This window comes from Haematobia irritans, chromosome 2, assembly GCF_050003625.1.
Source record: "Haematobia irritans isolate KBUSLIRL chromosome 2, ASM5000362v1, whole genome shotgun sequence".
NCBI lineage: Eukaryota > Metazoa > Arthropoda > Insecta > Diptera > Muscidae > Haematobia > Haematobia irritans.
Window position 1 is genome coordinate 121,087,040 of NC_134398.1, and position 20,963 is coordinate 121,108,002.

The 20,963-nt window shown below is 31.0% G+C and overlaps 1 protein-coding gene across 2 annotated transcripts in view; it reads right to left on the minus strand.

Annotated features, from left to right (window-relative positions):
• The window catches only part of hoe2 (hoepel2), a 32,911-nt gene extending 12,303 nt beyond the window's left edge, over nucleotides 1–20,608 (minus strand). Inside the window, exons 1-5 of one of the 2 annotated variants that reach the window (XM_075296013.1) lie at nucleotides 20,533–20,589; nucleotides 20,183–20,408; nucleotides 4,955–5,075; nucleotides 4,648–4,883; nucleotides 4,421–4,578 (exon numbers count right to left, since the gene is read on the minus strand). In XM_075296013.1, coding sequence (XP_075152128.1) covers nucleotides 4,421–4,578; nucleotides 4,648–4,883; nucleotides 4,955–5,075; nucleotides 20,183–20,390 — 723 coding nt within the window. In that variant the 5' untranslated portion in view covers nucleotides 20,391–20,408; nucleotides 20,533–20,589. Of the gene's footprint in view, nucleotides 1–4,420; nucleotides 4,579–4,647; nucleotides 4,884–4,954; nucleotides 5,076–20,182 lie in introns of both variants that reach the window. The other variant, XM_075296012.1, reaches the window with a different exon arrangement.
• Between the last annotated feature and the right edge of the window lie 355 nt (nucleotides 20,609–20,963).

Genomic DNA, 20,963 nt, shown 5'->3' on the forward strand with positions numbered 1-20,963 from the left:
TGTGTTTCCTCTCTACCCATATCCACTATCGAGACATATGTTCAGATTAGTCTCATCACGATCTCAGATTCCAATTTTGAGGCTTCCAATCTTCGGTATAGTGTCCAATATATATACGATCTTTTAATGCGAATCTTCGAATTACAATTTTTGTCCAACATAACTACAGATTTTTTAACCCCTTTAGATAGTGTTATATGTTCATCCCTGAAAAAATGCATAGAAGCGTCCTCTTCACGTACACCCTCAAAAAAATCGCTTCTGTAACATATATCGCAAACACATTTTGCTTGAAGCATATATATTTTCAGGATTGGTCCAAGCAAAATATTGTTTGTATTGTTCAAACATATTAGGGCATACACTGGTAATAAAACATTTTAATGAAACTTAACATCACGACAGTCGCGTTGGAAGCAGAAGTACGCAGGCAGTTGAATGTAAGAGACGATGGCGAAACTATTCCCATTATACACTACGCCAAGATTCTCGGGTCACATTCGACAGCCTTTTCAAATCGTCTACTCACGCTACGGCAATCTGTGATAAGCTCCGCGGCAGATATAGGTGAGGTTAGCTTAGGTGGCAGCCCGATGTCTCAGGCTCACTTAGACTATTCAGTCCATTGTGATACCACTCTCTTATCACTGAGTGCTGCACGATTCCATGTTAAACTCAATGACAAGGGACCTCCTTTTTATAGCCGAGTCTAAACGGCGTTCGCCATTGCAGTGAAACCACTTGGAGAAGCTTTGAAGCACTCAGAAATGAGGTGGGAGAATCCACCACTGAAAAACTTTTTTGGTGCTCGGTCGAAGCAGAAATCGAATCCACTACCTTGTTTATGCAAGGCGGGCATGCTAACCATTGCACCACGGTGGCCCCGCGGCAGATATAAGTAGCTCAAATCACTTGCGGGTAGCTCTTTGAGAGTGGACAAAGAAAGCTTGCTGACCACCTATAAGTCAAGTGGCCGACTAGTGGTAAACTATGCAACGCCAGTGTGGGCACCTCAGGTAAGTGATACGCAATGAAATAACTAATAGATCTGCCTAAATTCTCGCGTCAGATCTGCAACAGAATATCTCTGTAGTACACTTCTGGATCATCTATATGTGGAGACCAAGATAATTTCCGTGCGTAGACAATTATATGATGTATAAGCAGTATCTCTTGGGTTGTTATCGCAGTAATCATCCAAATCTTCATCTTATGAATAGCAACCACTACCCACGAATGTAAGAGTTGATCTTCATTAACGTCAGATCCAGCTACAAAAGAGAGTTTCTACATTAGGCAGCATACCAGGCAGGTTTGAACCGTATTCATGAGAATACTCTAGTTGAAGCGGAGATAAGCTACAAGGATAATTCTGTTCTCGGAGTCTGACCACCGCCCATAGCACCGGAACTAAAATCAGACAAGTGCAGCCGGCACAATTCGTACCTATCAGTGATTAATACACACAAAAAAAATTTTTTTGATTTCAATCACGAAAATCGCGGATTCAATCATTTTTTTAATTGAAATGTCTTCAATCACGAAAATGATAGTATCAATCACCCATTTTGATTGAAAACCAACACGATTTTCAATTAAAAATTTAATTGACTTTTGTCACGGAATCAATTAATTGTGTAATTGAATCAATTAAAAACGTGATTGATTTTTAACATAAAATTCAATCACAGTTTTAATTGAATCAATTAAAATTTTAATTAATTTCGCGACAAAAATCAATCAACTATTTGATTCATTCAATTAAATAATTAATTGAAATTGGCTATAAATTTCGATCAAAAAATTTATATATTGCGACCCCAAAATCGTATTTAGTTTTATTTAAAATTAAAGAAAATATGTGTTTCTTATAAAAATATTTAATATTTTATTATTTTTTGAATTAAGCAATAGACAAATAAATTTGGTTCTTGTCATTTGTGTTTTGTTCTAACATAACTTACAAATACAATTACTATCAATAACAACTATAGGGTGAAAAAATAAATTATATAAATCATTATCTTCCTTATAATAATAACAACCATGTTAGCATGTTCCTTCTAATATGTAGATGCGCCTAGATTTCCAATAAATCAGCAGCCTGTAAGCTAAATTAGTTTTTCTGAAAGTAAACAGAATAATTCGATTTTAATTTTGTTCAATTAAAAGTTAATTTGTTAAACATTACCTGCATAGAATATCAAGTTCAATTCTTAGTTCCAGGTTGTAGATTTATAATCTTCTTTTGCAGTTGTAGTCTTTTAGCATAAAAAGGTGTATTAAGGAGCTCGGTAATTTAATTTTAGTAACAATTCCTTTCCAAAATTTCCACACATTAAAATCGTCTATTAAAATCTGAACCAATCAAAGACAAAAATAATGGGAAAGCAATGTAATATTTGGTATTATATTGATGATACTTTGCAAATTCTGGAAATAGAAAAAAATATAAATGGAAAATACATATTTTTATTATTTTCGGATATTTTTCATATTTTTAAATCCAAAAGAAAGAACTTTTTTACCATTACATAATTCATCTCATTAGTTTATATACCAGATATACTGCTCTCTACTTGGGTTCAAACTGAAAAAGGCAGGTAAAACAAAAATGCAATTTAATGCCAACGCTACTTCGCAACTTCAAGGTGAATCTTCCACCAAACCCATACCGCTCTTGGTTTTAAGAAAACTATGAGTGAAAAAATTTATAATTTTAAAAGATCAATACGGTACCCACTTTTTTATTGCAAACATATTATTATATATTTGATAAAATGATGGAGTTGATGGGATTGATTGGTCAATTTCACGAAATAAAATTGGTCACTAAAATAAATGAATAAAAAATATATTATTTTAGTCAGTTTAATGTAAACAGGCTCCAATGGAAAACGGTATTCACATTTCACAATTTCTTACCTTCAATAAACGTAGATTGTTTTCCATTTTTACAATGCCACAAAACACAAACACAGGAAATTTCAAATGCGTTCTGTCATATATTTTTTTCAAACCTTTACCACGTGGCCGTTTGTTGTTGCACACTTTATTTATTTCAACCCTTTGCTATGATTTGTTGTTGCGTTCAAAATATTTATGCACACATTTTGAATGCAGCAGACAGAATGTCGCCAATCATGTTTTTCAATTTACGCGAAAAACAAAAACCCAACCGTTCGTTACGAGTTACTTCCACAGGCTGATCTCTCCATCATACATTGTTGAATAAATTCTCTTGTTCTCTTTTCGCTCTTTCCATTGCTCAAAATTATTCAATTTCAATCACAAAGGTGATTGGATCAATCACATGTGTAATTGGAAACGGAAAAAATTTGAATCACGTTTGTAATTGAAATTTTTTTCAGAATTGATTAACAAATTGATTGAATCAATTAATATTTTAATTGGAAACGTAACAAATATCAATCATTTTTTAAATTGGTTTTTATTCGGATTTGATTAAATAATTAATTGAATCAATTAACATATTAATTGAATCCGTTTCCAAATTCAATTAAGTGTTTAATTGAAAAAATGTTGGTGATAATTTTTTGTGTGTAGCAGCGTAGCTGGCATGGATTGCTTAGCCACACCTACTCATTTCACCATCAGATCACTCTGGACGCATTCCTTCGTAGTCGCAAAGTTCCTCGATCTGGATACAAGTTGACGTACCAACAGCGAAACCCATAATGGACCATAACACAACACACATTTACAGCAACAACATATATATATGTCATAGTTCTTCATCTACATTTCATATCTCCTTTATCAGAGCATATCTATAGTCCACAAACGATACAACACACTACCCAAGATATGAACTTGAAACTTTAAACAAGGAGTTGTTATTGATGTAGGTCAGAAAACTGGCCATATCGGTCGGTATTTAGGTGTAGTACGCCATATAAACCGATCGCTAGATTTGTATTCTTGATCCCCCTGGAGCAGCAAATTTCAACCGATCAGGAATAAATTTGCTGCGTGATGTTAATATACGCAATTTATATTGATCCGTAACTTTATATGTATAGCCACCATTTACGGATCAATATAAATATACGCAATTTATATTGATCCGTAACTTTATATCTATAGCCACCATTTATTGTGTGGAGCCTCCCTGTGTGTGAAATTCTCATCCTATCTAAGCCGATCCATCTCGATGGTTGAAAGATGAATTGTGACATTATTTTTATCTAAACTAATGTTTCATTGACATTATCTGAGAATAATCAAATTCGTGCTGTAATAAACCATTAACGTATCTATGTACATCACAAAGCTAATTTCGTTACTAACAAAAATTTATAATAGGCTATCCCCCAATGAAATTCTTCTCCAAGATCACTCACACTTTGTTTTTTGTTTTAATTATTGCAATTGTCATCATATCTTAGATGTGTCTTACCTTAAAATCCGTGAGATTTGTTTTGTGATTGAAATGCGATAGCTGCAGTTGTATTGTTAAAATATTTTCCGTTTCATTTGAATTGTAAATGGATTCATTGAAATGCCCAGCAATATCAAATTTAAAATCACCGGTGGGTTTATTTGGAAGCAAAAAATCTGTCAACAAAACAAAAACAAACGCCAATTAAGATAAATACATAAAATTTAATAATAACTCTCTCATACTTTTGCCCCTTTCAGCAGGCACTTCCAAGGTTTTCTCCAGTAAATGTTTCTCTTCAAATGCCATGAAAACTATAGCGGAAAATACCCAAAAGGCCATGAGGCATACACGTTTTGTCATTCTGATGCGTTGCAATTTTTTCCTCAATTTTTCTTTGGCCTCAACTTTGTCCATACATTGGAGGGTGGGATTATTCTGATAATGCGATTCAAGATCTGAATGTCCTTCATCATCGGTACTATGGAGAAAATGGAAGATGGATCAACAAACGAAACCCGTTTTATATTCCCCGAAAAAAAGACAAATTACCTTTTCCTGTGAAGATCATGTGGACCTTTGATCTGTAAAAATTCAGGACAAGTAAGACTTCGTTCATCATCATGGCCAAAATCCGTCCCCGTAGAACCATCGTCAGTGTGTACAGATGATCCTGCAAGAGAATAGTTATGGTAATTTATGTGAAATTAATTGCCTTTATTATGTGAAGTGCTAGGGAAAAGTAGAATTGGATCATTCTCCAATATAAGTGGATAATTCTCATAGACGACTACGACTAGGATTACATGTGAATGTGGCCCAATAAGAACCTAATTTCGCCACCTGACCGAAATGCTATTTACTAACGTGTAGAACATTCAACCAGATCGGGAAAGATAAAGAGGCAACATCCCACGATCTCGCATTGACAAACCGCTGTTGGAAAGTGTGCGAAATAGCTGGCCCAGTAGCTATCTCTTACACAGACAAAATAATCTGATGCAATCACGAAATTAATTGATCCAATTAAGTTTTTACTTGAAATTGCTTCAATCACGAAAATGATAGTATCAACCACAGGAATAATTTGAAATTAAAAATATTCTTGATGAAAAAATTGATTGAAAAAGTGTTGGAAAACAATTGTTAAGTTAATTGTTTAATTGGTTTAGTTAAATTAATTAGTTTAAAAAAAAAGGTAATTTATAAATAATAATTATTTTGCATTTATGAGAAGTAATTTTTATACGATTTAACGATATTTCAAGTTTTTGCATTTTCTTTGGATTTGAGAATTCACAGAATTTTCAATTACATATGTTTCTATTTGGAAATATTTAAAATTTTAATTGGGATAATGAATATTTTAATTTAAAAAATGAAAATTTTTCAATATTTATCTTAATTGACTTTATTGTTTAACTGTATTAAAAAGTTAATTGTATCAATTAAATTTTATTGATTACGTTTTCCACTTCAATCAAATTTTTAATTGGAAACAATTTAGTGGTATTTTTTGGGCAGCAAGAAATTTGGAGAATATAACACCATCGGCGAAGTGAGTGCCGCGCAACCGTTAGACTATTTCAGGACATTGTTTGACTGTATTTAAGCGCAATACGAGGGAGTATCCACGATTTCCAAAGTACTCTCCACATCGACTAACTGGGAATAGAGACAATTACAGATTTCCCAAAAAACAAAAAAAAAATCGTAGGTGTTTAACATGGGATACAAGTGGCACAAGTAGAAAACGAGCCATTGGGAATGCAATGTCCGACCGTTATTTTAGGCTCACTTACACTATTCAGTGCATCAATGAGTGCTCTCCGACTCTTCATTCTATCCGATTTTTTTCACTTCCGATGAAATTTTATACAAATCTTTTGGATCATTTTAAGCAACAAATTAAATTCATTTAATTATCGCAAAAAGATAATCAATAAAAAATAAAAACAAATTAAAATAAAAATAAAAATTAAAATGTTATACCAGGTGGGATTTGAACCTGTCATCAGTACTTCACTATACTAATATACCCGCGTTCTTTATTTTTTATTCATAATAATAAATAACATCTCGAGAAACAGTTAGAATGTTATGTCGGGAGTCATATTCCGTTCATTTCACAAACATTTTAATGAATGTTTGTTATTGTGCCAAAATACCCAGGTTCAACTCACAGTTAGAATGAAATAGGTATTTATAACTCGAAAATCAAATAATCATTTATTCAAATTTTGACATGAAAATCTAGAAAAATCGAAATCGATTATTAACCTAAAAATAATCGCAAAATCGATTTTAGATTTTTAACTATATCTTAATTTTGACTATCAAAAATCGATTTTAGATTTTCAACTATTTCCTAGTAAAGACTATTAAAAATCGATTTTAATGTTTTCTGTTATTATATTCATTGATTTCATTTGAATTGAAATGTAACCAGATGTAGGGAAAATCGCACATACTTCTTAATTTTTATTTATAGAATTCCACTACCAATACGAATAAACCTAAAAAATTAATTAAATAAATAAAATATCAAATTGGTAGAACTGAATCCTTTGCGTTTTCAATTTACTCCAAATAAATAGTCATTAAATCTCCGTATATGTTATAAATTTTATATTTAACATTTTAAATATATATTAAACTAATTTCAAAAAAATTACATATATGACTACAACACTATTTTATGGCGCTTCTTACCAACACATACAGATAAAATCGAGTATTTTGTATAATCATTATTTCTATGAAATTCGATTCGATGAAAAATCGAATATTCCAATTTTGATAGGTAGTCGAAAATCGAGTTTTTGATTAGAAGTCAATAAAAGAAAAATCGATTTTTAATTAATTTGCACTATAGATCCCTAGAATGAAAAACAAAATTTTACGAAAATGGTTCAAAAATAAAGTAAGAAAATGTTTTTTTTTTTTTTTTACTTTTTCGGTATTAGAATTAGGATATCGCAATGAGAGAAAGAGAGAAAATTTATAGTGTACAGATAGCTCCCTACACTGAAAAAAATATTGTCGTGAGGTCAAAGATTTCATGTCTTTAAAATACGAATGCAAATTTTGCTTAGCATAATATAGAAAACGCATTTCTCTAATATAAAGTTTTTTCCTTGTCCGAAAGTCGATAAACTTTTCAATGAAGTCGTATTACCCTTATAATTAAGTGATTTGACTTAAAAATGGGTATCATAACATGAAAGAAAACATTTTTGGGCTAAGGTCAATTTGACTTTAATAATTCAGAAAAATTCTTTAAAATTGTCTTTAAATTTGCTGTCTTTTCGCATCTTGACTACAAAGCAAAAAACCGTTCAAATATAGGACAACACATTATTTTAAAGATGTTTTTATACTTGAAACATAGCATAATTTCTACTGGAAGTCGAGTCTGAATTTGGAAAATAAAGTTGTCGTTAACTCGTTTTTAAAGGACTTTGATAGCATGTGAAGAAAACAGGCTTAAAAAACGAAAAATTAAAATTTTCTTCCTACACAGAAAAAAATTTCACGAAAATTTTTCCAATTAAAAACTTAATAGAGTTTTAAAAAATATTCAATTAAAAATTTAATTGATTCAACAAATTTTTTAATTTAAATAAAAATCAATCACACAAATTAATAGTATCAATTAAATATTTAATTGGATCAATTAATTTGTTAATTGACTGTCAATTAATTTTTTAATTGATACTATCATTTCTGTGATTGAAGACATTTCAATTAAAAAATTAATTGGATCAATTAATTTCGTGATTGAATCAGAAATTTTTTTGTGTGTAGAAGCAAGTACACAAAACCCAAATTTAAAAGAGAATTGTGTCTTAAAAGTATCCTTATTTTTGGCTCGGATTCAATACCAAAATTTTTAAAGTAAAGACAAAATCTTTGGAACCGAGCATGCTTTTTTTTCAGTGTATATTTTTACCTTAAATAAACCCATACTTTGACTTCAGCCAAAGAAAAAATACCTTCCTCCGGAACGAAGTTTGAGACAAACGAAATTTCCGTATTGACGGCAAACGATTCAACGATTTTCTCTAAATATTTTTATTTGCTGTTCAAGAAAAACAAAATTGCGTCAAAAGAACTTTGTTCATCTAAAATTTCGTTCTTCAGAAAAGAAAACTCTTCTTTCAGTGTAGGAGTCAATACCAAATCCCCTAAGAGAAGATTAACATTTTTGGACCCAAGTAAAATATTTTTAGTATATCTGTAAGATCTCATAACTGTAAATATCCACACACCCATAGAAGAAATATGATCACCTCAAACATGTTTTAAGAGCAAAATGTTATTTTTGGGTGGTGGCCATGTATTATTTTCTCGGAAATCATGTATCTGATTTCGGCAAGCAGGTTATATTTGATGAGAAAATAACATTTTAGTTACAAACATGTTACATTTTGCTCTTGAAACATGTTTGAGGTGATCATATTCCTTCTCTGCGTGCAGTAATGCCAACTTCAATTTGTATCAAGTGACATTTTTATGAAACTTTTAACATTTAAATGTTAAATAGGGAAATGAAAAAATATGTTTCTTCTTATTATACACATACGAAATTAATACTACGAAATTCACTTGTAATTACCTCCGCTTGTACAGTGTGTTTAATGTAAACATGAAACCAAATGGTTTGAGCTTCTGTAATAAATCATTTCTACAATCCAAGTTGTGGTTAACAAAAGTACTAAAAATAATAATTTAACAGAATAACACTGTCAAAATGATTTATATAGACATTAATAAATGACGAAAAGGTATTATAACGTCTTTATAATGAAAAAAATGCAGAGTTAAAGTTCGGTTACAATATGAAACTCTGTACACTGAAAAAATCATGTCCGGTTCCAAAGAATTTGTCTCTACTTCCGAGCCAAAGAAGCGGAGAATACAATTAAGGATACTTTTAAGACACAATTTTCTTTTAAATTTGGGCTTTGTGACTTGCTTCTAGGAAGCAAATTTAAATTTTTCGTTTTTTCAGTTTCTTTTCTTCATATGCTATCAAAGTCCTTTAAAAACGAGTTAACGACAACTAATTTTTTCCAAATTCAGACTCGACTTCCAGTAGAAATAATGCTATATTTCAAGTAAAAACGTCTTTAAAATAAAGTGTTGAAATATATGTCCTGTATTTGAACGACTTTTTGCTTTGTACTCAAGATGCAAAAAGACAACAAATTTAAAGACAATTTCATTAATTTTCAAGAATATTTCTGAATTATTAAAGTCAAGTTATGATACCAATTTTTAAGTCAAATCACTTAATTATAAGGATAATACGAATTTATTGGAAAGTTGATTGACTTTTGGACAAGGAAAAAAACTTTATATTAGAGAAATGCGTCTTCTATACTAAGCAAAATTTGCATTCGTATTTTAAAGACATGAATTCTTTGACCTCACGACAATATTTTTTTCAGTGTACAAACCGGTCATATTGAATCATTTGTGAGACAATGTCAATTTTAATTTAACTAAATTTAAATTTTAAATTAAAATAAAATGAATCTCAATATTATTTAGTTCTTTAAACTAAGTGATAACATTGTTGGGTGAAATAAAGTTAATTACACTAAATTAAAGTATGAGATGAAGATGAACGAGACAAAGAAGGGCACATTTGTGACACTATTCTCTTTTAAAATTGAGTCTCGCGTACTTGATTATAGGAAACAAATTTCAAATTATTCGTTTCTTCAGCTGTTTTCTTCATGTGCTATCAAAGTCCAATAAAAACGTGTTAACGGCAACTTTATAGAATGACCTTCAAAATATCAAGTTTTTCAATTGTCTTGGTTACAACAGTTGTAGTCGACTCGAATACAAGCAAACAATATGTTATATTTCAAGTTAAAAAGTCTTTCAAATAAAGTGTTAAACAACGTATCCTATTTTTTAACGTTTTTTAGTATTATAGCAAAATGCCAAAAAATTTAAAGTTGATTTCATTAATTTTGAAGATTGTTTTTCAGAAGTATTAAAGCCAAGTTGACCTTAGTAAGACGAAATTTTCTTTCATGTTAGGATACCCACATTTAAGTCGAATCACTTTACTATAAGGACAAAACGACTCGGACTATATCCGACGCTTCTTAAGATGCCCCTATTCAGTAACTTCAGTAACGCTTTCAGTAACTATTCCCACAGATAGTCGATATATGAATGAATTATTTCATGTGACAATTAGTAGAGTATACAATAATCTGCCGAATACATTGAAGCATTTTGATCTCTCCTACCACACCTACCGAAAAAACCTATACCAATGTTTTATGTCAGCTGGAAAATTTAAAGATAATAGATACAAACTTTCTATAAAAAGTAGTATCTTAACTAACGAATAAAAATATATTTTAATTGCAATGGAATCTAAGAATATTATTAAATTTCAAACATGCGAACCTATAATAAACACACAAAATAAAAATTATGTATATCTCTTGTTACTTATCTTACATTATGATTTAAGATTGTTAGTCCAATTTTTATATAAGATTTTTATTTTATAATATTTTTATAAAATAATAAAATAAATAAATAAAAATAAAACTAAATTAATCTACGTCAAATTAAATTTAATAGAATCAAATTAAAAATAGTAAAGGATATTGAAATTAGTATTTTGTTTTCTGTACGCTATATTTCTAGAGAATTTCCGCCAAAAGAAGTGAGCTCATACTTTCTCTTATCCTGTAATATGTTGGACAATCTATCATTGGTGTGAATGGTGTTACGATAATTCAATAATTCACATCTGGAGTTTCCTATATATTTTCATTAAAAAATCAACCAATATAACCCGTTTAAAAATCATTTCTAAGAAGGTGTTTTCTTATTATTGAGATGAAAAATGAGTCCCGATACCAGAGGCAATAACTATTTGTACCCTTTTTGGGTGGAATTTGTATTTTTTTATGCACTGGAAGAAATCACAACCAGAGCTATAGAATTTGTATTAACTTTAATTATTTTGGTATTGATTCCGAGTTTCAATGATTTTGTTGCAAGTACTCTGTCAAGAAATTATCATAATAATTGACGTTTTAAAAATTAACGGGTATCGTACACAGGGTCTTCGTGAAAGAAGCCTAACACACTTATATGGAACTGCACAATTGAATATTTTGTGGTGCATATAGAAAGTGTAAGATTTCTTTTAGTTTATTCTATACAAATCGGTAATAATTGCTTTACGTCAGCAGTAGATATTTTCTTTCAAATCACATAGAGCGTATGAGCTATGCAAAAAGGGAGATATTTAATTAATATTAATTATACGCAAGAACCCTTCAAAAATACTACCAGAGATGGTCTGTCGTAAAATGTAAGGTATTTGACATACATTTACGACGTATTTTACTATACCACAAAAACCTCGTAAACCTTCGTAAATTAATCAGTTTTTGACAATATAATAATTTGTACGGCATAAGTTTTTTAGAAGTATTTATTAGAGGTCTGCATCGAATAACTTTTAACTACATCTATGCAATTCGCTGTCGAATATAGTACATACACTGCCTTTCTCTCAGAGCGCAAGTAGTGAAGTGAAGAGAACACTTGCTTGTCAAATACCACCAAGTACTTATCCGAAACAATATGTGTTCCCAAAAAAAGGAACAATAAAAATGTAAGTACATGAGAAAAAGTACAACATGGATTCTCTTCACATCACGTGGTACCACAAGTATTTCTCAGTTATGTACGAAGCAAAACTTTCCATTATTATTAATCATAAATATGTATGTATGTCACATATTTCATATATTTATGTATGTCACACACTTACCTTTACGTTTGCCGTTCTTTATAACAAACCGAAAACATATATTATGGAGAGTAACTGTTTTCTTGTATTTCTGAAACTGCACGTGGTACATGGAGTACTCTATGAAGTTTTGTTCTCGCAACATACTCGACGTGATCACTCTGAGTACACTTCAATAAGAGAGAAAGAGGAATATGTGTTTGTTGGTAGTGAAGACATCAGAGTAGCAACAAGAAGTTACTCGTGGCTTTTGGTGTTCATTAACATGTGTACCAATTGTTTTGCGACTCTCTCAAATATATATACTCATTTAGCAAGTACACGTGTACTCTGCATTTATAAATGGAATTGTGCAGACCTCTAGTATTTATATTTTTATTTTCGAATATCTTTTCCTTATCAGAACAGTCAAAACAGAGTATTGAATCTTCCATAGGCAAACTTTGTATCAAATATCACAGACATACTTTTGCCACTTGGATTTTACATAACCATCCATATCAAAATCGGGGTTATTTACAAATTTAAATAGGCGTGGTTGGTCTTTTGCGCGCTCACACGTTGTTAAATTAGTCCAATTTTTGCCACAACAATTTTCGCAGTTTCCACAATTTGAAAACGCGTTGCATTCAAACATTTTTCATATGCCTGCAAATTGTGCAAATTTCTTTTGAGTAAAAATTTCAAAATATTATTATAAAAACATCTTAAATGCTTCAATATTATGTTTTCATGCCGTAGGATATTAAAAATTGCCTTTGAAAACAAATCTAAGGACCCTGAAAGTATTTTTGACATTTACTATGTTTTATGCAGGTATATAACGTTTTGGACGTTTACAACTTTTTGACAATAGAAAACCCAAAATATTGCTACTCTGACAACGTACTTGGACTATATAGAAATCATCATGAGACGGATTTCATACGACTTGATACAATTTTATTATAATTTTGCTTAGGGACCATCACACATAAAAAATCAATGAATTTTCTTGTCAGTACAATTAAAATTATGTTTAAATTTGAGCTAAAAACGTAATTTGTAAATACAATTACGATTTTAGTAATATTTTGTCACATTAGCAACCACATTTGTTATATCAACAAAAATTTTGGTGAACTTAAACATTTTCTTTAATCGAGAGTATAAATATTTAGTGAAGTTGTTTTAATTGAATAAGAAACAAATTCGATAAACTTTCAGCATACTTGCGCATAATGTCTATAGTAATTCAATGTCATCCCAATCGCCACCCTTATCAACTGGTCATATTTCCCATCTCACTACTGTAGTTTACTCAAATCGAGATATGTATATGGGAAAAAAAACTCTAACTTACTTTTGGGTTCCCACAACGTTTAGTCCAACAACACAATAAAAATCAAATGATGTGTAACCTTCATTGGCAAGTGGGTGAATTTTTCATAAGAATCTACTTATTTCGTCATGCTTGGATTCCTAGCACACGTTCAAATAATTCATGATGATGTTACCCTTGAATCTTGACCGACAAACTCAAAGAAAGTGTTGGAATCCCCCGTCCTTATGATGATATCTACACGCCTTGATTGAGTGTCTCGGGCCAAAGCATAAAAGAAATTGACTTTCTAAACACATCGTGCCAACATGTACTCGAAGATGTATTTGCTTGTTTCATTGACTCTAATATACGCTTATATTTGATGTGGGCGTTTGTTCTTCTTCAAATGGAAACACCTGTTCCTTGGATTTGCTGTTTGACAATCAGTCAACTATAAAGAAGGAATACGAATGATTTTCTGTGTATAGTCAACGAATATATTTTCCAATTCATGATATACAAATTTACTTATGGTTCAAAATTGATTGGTTCTTTAAGGAAATTTCGTAAAATTTAATCTTAAATTTTTTTACTACACTGAAAAAAATATTGACCTAATATGGAAGATTATGCAACTAATTTTTAGGACTCGAAATTTACGCAATTCTAAGGAAAAATTGGATTTTGAAACTGGAATTTGTTTGTACATGAATACCTTTATTAATATATCGCAAACAGAGAATAAAAATTCGATGAATGAGATCTGTATCCAATTTTTATTTTATCGATCCTAGATTTAAAGCCAGGGAGTTCTCTAAAAAATGTCTTTATTTTAAAGAAGCCGCATCTTTGGCTCGGAATCAATACCAAAATCCTTAAAGGAAGGTCAAAATCTTTGGATCCAAGTAAACTTTTGTTTTAGTGTAGATGATATTTGATGTTCATGTATATAAAGATTCTTGCTAGTGGCGAAATACCGATTATTTTAAGAGGGACATTTCGAAATTCCGATTATTTTAAGAGGGTAATTTCGTGCTCCAAAATAAATAAAAAAATCTAAAAAAAAATAATTTCTGCGCCATAGAAGTTCGGCATTAGTGAGATATATAATTCAGTAGATATAATCTTGTGGTCTCATGGTCACGACTTCAGCAGTCGACAAGACTAAATAAAGTTCTCGAAAGGATTGTTTTTGTGTCTCAGGCGCATTCACCAATACAGCTGTAGATTTTCTTAATGTCACACTCAAAAAAAAGTTTACTTGGATTCAAAGATTTTGATCTTCCTTTAAGGATTTTGATATTGATTCCGATTATAACGGATACTTCAAAGTAAAAAATGTTTTCTTAATTCCAAAAAAAAAACGTTAAAAAAACAAGTGTATACGGCTGTAAATTCGGCCAGGCCGAAGCTTATGTTCCCACCACCATGGATTGCGTAGAAACTTCTACTGAAGCCAATGGCAAGGTATCTTAAAACTTCCTAACACCGTAATATATACCACATAGTCCATACGTGGTATATATTAAACTAAAAAAGGCCGATTAAATACGTATATAATTAAGTTTAAAGTTTCTATAGAAATAAAATTTTGACAACATTTTCTATAGAAGTAAAAATTTGACAAAATTTTCTATAGAAATAAAATTTGGAAAAAAATTTCTATAGAAATAAAATTTTGACAAAATTTGCTATAGAAATAAAATTTTGTTAAAATTTTCTATAGAAATAAAATTTTGTCAAAAATTTCTATAGAAATAAAATTTTGACAAAATTTTCTATAGAAATAAAATTTTGACAAAATTTTCTATAGAAATAACATTTTGACAATGTTTTCTATAAAAACAAAATTTTGGTAGATTATTTTTGGCTCGAGTGGCAACCATGATTATGAACCGATATGGACCAATTTTTGTGTGATTGGGGATCGGCTATATATAACTACAGACCGATATGGACCAATTTTGGCATGGTTATAGCGGCCTTATACTAACACCACGTTTCAAATTTCAACCGGATCGGATGAATTTTGCTCCTCCAAGAGGCTCCGGAGATCAAATCTAGGGAACGGTTTATATGGGGGCTATATATCATTATGGACCGATATGGACCAATTCTTACGTGTTTGTTAGAGACCACACTCTAACACCATGTTCCAAATTTCAACCGGATCGGATGAATATAGCTCCTCCAAGAGGCTCCGGAGGACAAATCTGGGGATCGATTTATATGTGGGCTATATATAATTATGGACCGATATGGACCAATTCTTGCATGGTTGTTAGAGACCATATACTAACACCACGTACAAAATTTCAACCGGATCGGATGAATTTTGCTCCTCCAAGAGGCTCCGGAGGTCTATATATAATTATGGACCGATGTGGACCAATTTTTGCATGGTTATTAGAGACCATATACTAACACCATGTACCGAATTTCAGCCGGATCGGGTGAAACTTGCTTCTCTTAGAGCCAAATTCGGGGGGCCAATAGAGCCAAAATATGGGGGCTATACGTAAAAGTGAACCGATATGGACCAATTTTTGCATGGTTGTTAGAGACCATATACGAACACCATTTACCAAATTTCATCCGGATCGAATGAAATTTGCTTCTCTTAGAGCAATCGCAAGCCAAATTTGGGGGTCCGTTTATATGGGGGCTATACGTAAAAGTGGACCGATATGGACCAATTTTTGCATGGTTGTTAAAGATCATATACTAACACCATGTACCAAATTTCAGCTGGATCGGGTGAAATTTGCTTCTTTTAGAGCAATCACAAGCCAAATTTGGGGGTCCGTTCATATGGGGGCTATACGTAAACGTGAACCGATATGGCCCATTTGCAATACCATCCGACCTACATCAATAACAACTACCTGTGCCAAGTTTCAAGTCGATAGCATGTTTCGTTCGGAAGATAGCGTGATTTCAACAGACGGACGTACATGCTCAGATCGACTCAGAATTTCACCACGACCCAGAATATATATACTTTATGGGGTCTTAGAGCACTATTTCGATGTGTTACAAACGGAATGACAAAGTTAATATACCCCCATCCTATGGTGGAGGGTATAAAAACGTTCTTAATGTCACACTCAAAAAAAAGTTTGCTTGGATTCAAAGATTTTGATCTTCCTTTAAGGATTTTGGTATTGATTCCGATTACAACGGATACTTCAAAGTAAAATATGTTTTCTTAATTCCCCAAAAAAAAAAACGTTAAACCAAAGACGCTAAATCCCTAAAATAAGTCTTAGCCTATATTTGAAGCGTTTTTATCTTAAATCAAAGGTTTCAATATTTCAGTTAATTTAAGTACAAATTCTTTAAATCAAAAATGTGCTTCTTTACTTTAAGGAAAAGTAGTCTTAGTTCAAAGACATGGGTTTTAATGGAGGGACGCAAATTTACAAAATTTGTGTCCTAAATTTAATGAAAATAATGAAACAAAGGTTATAAACTTTATTTTAATTAAAATTTCATTATTTTAAAGAAACTTTCCCTCAATATTTTGTAAATTTCGAATCCTAAAATTTAGGTTGCGTAACGTATAATATCACGTAAATATTTTTTTCAGTGCATGTTGCATCTATTGCCTTTCGACATATGGGCTAAACTGTCAGCTACTATGCGGTTCTCAAAAAAATGCCTGATGTGCCTGCCGCAATTGTAGCATAGCATAGAAGAATTATATTTCCTCTTCAATGTAATGTTTTCTACAAATTTACCTCAATTCAAAGATTTTGACCTTTCCATAAAGATTTTAGTATTTATACTGAGCCAAAGCTACATAGGGAGCTACATAGCTTTAAATCTAGGCTCTATAAATTTAAAATAAGGATAAAGATCTCATTTATAGAATTTTCATTATCTTTTCGATATTTTAACAAAGTTATTTATTCTATTACCAATAAATTCCAGTTTAAAATCCAAATTATAACAGATACTTCAAAGTAAAAATATGTTTTCTTAATTTCAAAAAAAAAACTTTATAGCAGAGATGCAAAATCCTCAAAATAAGTAGTAGCCTATTTTTGAAGCTATTTTATCTTTAATACAAAGATTTAATATCTGAATTATTTTAATGATGATTTATTTAAATCAAAAATATTTTTCTTTACTATACTTCAAAGACTGCTTACTTCAAAGACCTACGGATTTAACGGAGGGATAACAAAGTTTCTTGTCTTTATTTTAAAGGAATTGTTCTTGTGTGTAAATTGTGTATGCATAACCTCTCAAAAAAATTCGGAAAATTGCCTAAAATGTCTGATGAACTACGTATCTAACTCTCATTTTGGGCCCAATATAATAAAAACTACGATACGGATCTCATGTACAGAATTTTCAATCACTTTTTGTGGTGTATTAATAAATCTAATCGCGTATAAGTATTTGCCAGTTTAAAAATCAAGATTATAACATATACTTCAAAGTAAATTTCTTAATTCCAAAAAAAAAACTTTAAACCTAAGATGCAAATCCTCGCAATAAGTCTTACCATATATTTGAAGCGTTTTTTGTCTTAAAACTAAAGATTACATATATTACTTAATTTACAGATGATTTCATTAAATCAAATGTTTTTTTTTACTTTGAGAAAAATACTCCTTAGTTTAAAGACGTACGACTTTAAGGATGTACGCAAATTTCCTAGATCCGTGTCCTAATTTTAATGAAAAAATATTAAAGCAAAGATTATAAACGTTCTTTTAATTAAAATTTAATTATTTTTATAAAAATTGTTCTTAATATTGTGAAAATTGCATGTCGTAAAATTTTAGTTGCATAATCTTTCATATTAGGTCAGTATTTTTATCAGTGTAGAATACCTTAAATCTCTCAAAGAAATTACTGAGTAGTTCAATTTTCACATTATATGGATGCCTAGTCATAGGAATATATTAGGGGACTGCTAAAGGGATATGTTAGTGATTCTAAGTAGGAACTACCATAAGTATTCCAGGAATGATACACTGAAAAAAGTATATCCGTTTTCAAATATGTTGTCTTTACCCTAATGATTCTGAGCCAAAGAAGCGGGGAATTGAAGTAAGGATACTTTTAAGACAGAAATCTCTTTTAAATGTATGTTTAGCGTACTTGATTTTAGACAACAAATTTTAATTCATTCGTTTTTCTGTTTTTTTCCTTCATGTGCTATTAAAGTTCTTTAATAAAAACAACTTAAATTTTCCAATTCAGATTCGACTTTTAGTAGAATTTATGCTATGTTTCAAGTAAAAATCGTCTTAAAAATAAAGTGTTGAAAAACCTTTCCTATTTCTAAACGCGTTTTTGCTTTGTTGTCAAGATGCAAAATAATAAATTTAAATACATGATTATACATTTTGTAGAATTTTTCACAATTACTAAAGACAAGTTGACCTTAGTAACAATTTTCCTTCATTTTAAGATACCCATTTTTTGTAAGTCGAATCACTTAATTATAAGGAAAACGGGGCTTTATAAAAAGTTTATATTCTTTTGGACAAGGAAAAAATTTTATATCAGAGAAATGCGCCTTCGATGCTAAGCAAAAAACGAATTCCTATTTTAAGGCCATGAAATCCTTGGGCTCACGACAATATTTTTTCAGTGTAGAATCTGTTACTATGCCTCGAACTTTTTTGATGAGAGAAACATAAAGAAGTATAACGCTAAATAAGTGGTCCACGATGCTGAGGAAAACTAATTAATCCATCATCCTTTGTGTAATGTGTAAGGCTAAAGCGAACTTTATATCCGCAAAGCTACAGAGAGCTGTCGAACTATGAAAATGTCGAAAACGTATTTTCCCTTTTACCTGTTGAGCAAATCAAATCAACATTGCCTACCTTAGGAGTTGACTTGCCATCAGGCCAAAATAATTAACACGCTTCATTATTAAAGGCTTTATCTTAATTAAAATAAACATACAGATGGAATTTCTTGTATAGCAAAAATGTGATTTACAAAAAATGTGGGAATTTTTGTTGTCATTGATTAAATCTTTGTGGTTCCTACTACATATAGAGACACATTTTTCAAAACAATTTATATTAACTATAATTTATGTGTATGGATGCTAAATTCGAATTTGGCAAAATCTCAAAACAAAATTACAAAAGTTATTTTAATATAATATTTTGAAATGAATTAGGTTAGTTATTCAAAACTAATACATTTTTAATTTTTCCAGACCACATAAAATTTAGGCCAATAGCTAAATATTTCCATTACATTAATTAAAAGAAAAATTTGGATAAAAACGTTTATTGGTCAACACCCTAATAGCTTTGCCAACATTTTGCCACCGATTTACCCATTCACCTCACCTCCTAGACCAGCATACATACACTCCGATTGTCAACATAATCATCAAAGTGTCAATGGAACAAACAACAGCCTCATTAACATCCGTTCGTTCTATTTTCGCTGAGCTAAAAAAGTGTCATTGACATCTCCGATATCCTTTCACAAAAATAGATAAAGAGCCCCCTTCCCCCGCCTACTTGTTGTAATATATATGAAGCAAATAATTGTCATCGGCAGGAGCTACAGAGCAGCATCCCTAAGACATATTAACATAACCAGATGTCTATCATTCGTTTCACTCTCAGTAGCAACAAACATATATATTAGCTATGTTTTGTTATCTCTGGTCTCCTTTCCCTTTACTCACCTCTTAAACGGTCATTTTCCATTTGAAACGAAACCATACTAGGGTCATGTCGTATTTGCGGTGGCAAGGCGCGCCATACTTGCAATGAATTTTCATTCACTTGGCCCGGTGGCACTACAATGTTTTGACTCGAACGGCGTCTTTGCATTTCAATGCCATTGTTAGGGCTTGTACGTTTGAATTTACGCAATTTTTCATGTAAACCCATTTTCTTTGATTTTGTTTGCTTTTTATAAAATTTTCATAATAATTTTAGTCACTTAAAAAAAACTTGTACAAAAAATATTTCCAATTATTTGTTTAATTATAAAGACTAATAAAAATATTTAACATAATTTTTGTATAATCACTTTAGGCAAAATACATTTGGCCTACAACCGATTTCATAATTTGGCCTTATTTTCTCACAACGTTTTCATCTTCGAATGTCTCCCAAACGACTGTTTGTTGGGTGTTGTTTAAATGTGCTGGAATCTGTGTTGGGCTCAATAGTCAGCAGCGTGTGTGTATGTGTATGTGAGCTAATTGTTGTGTGGCTAGTTCTTAATTCACCATAGAATTTTCACCACACACATTCTCAATGAAGTGTAGGAAATATTGCTCTCAACATTCTATTTTGCTGAGAGCTATTTCTCAGCTGGTACAAAATACTGGAAAGTGACTCTCTATCTCTCATAATGCCTCTCTTTTAATCACAACCCCTAATCCTAAGGATTTAGCAACTGTTCTCTCTATAATGGTTAACAACACGTTTATTCTCTGTTTACAAACAAATGTCGTC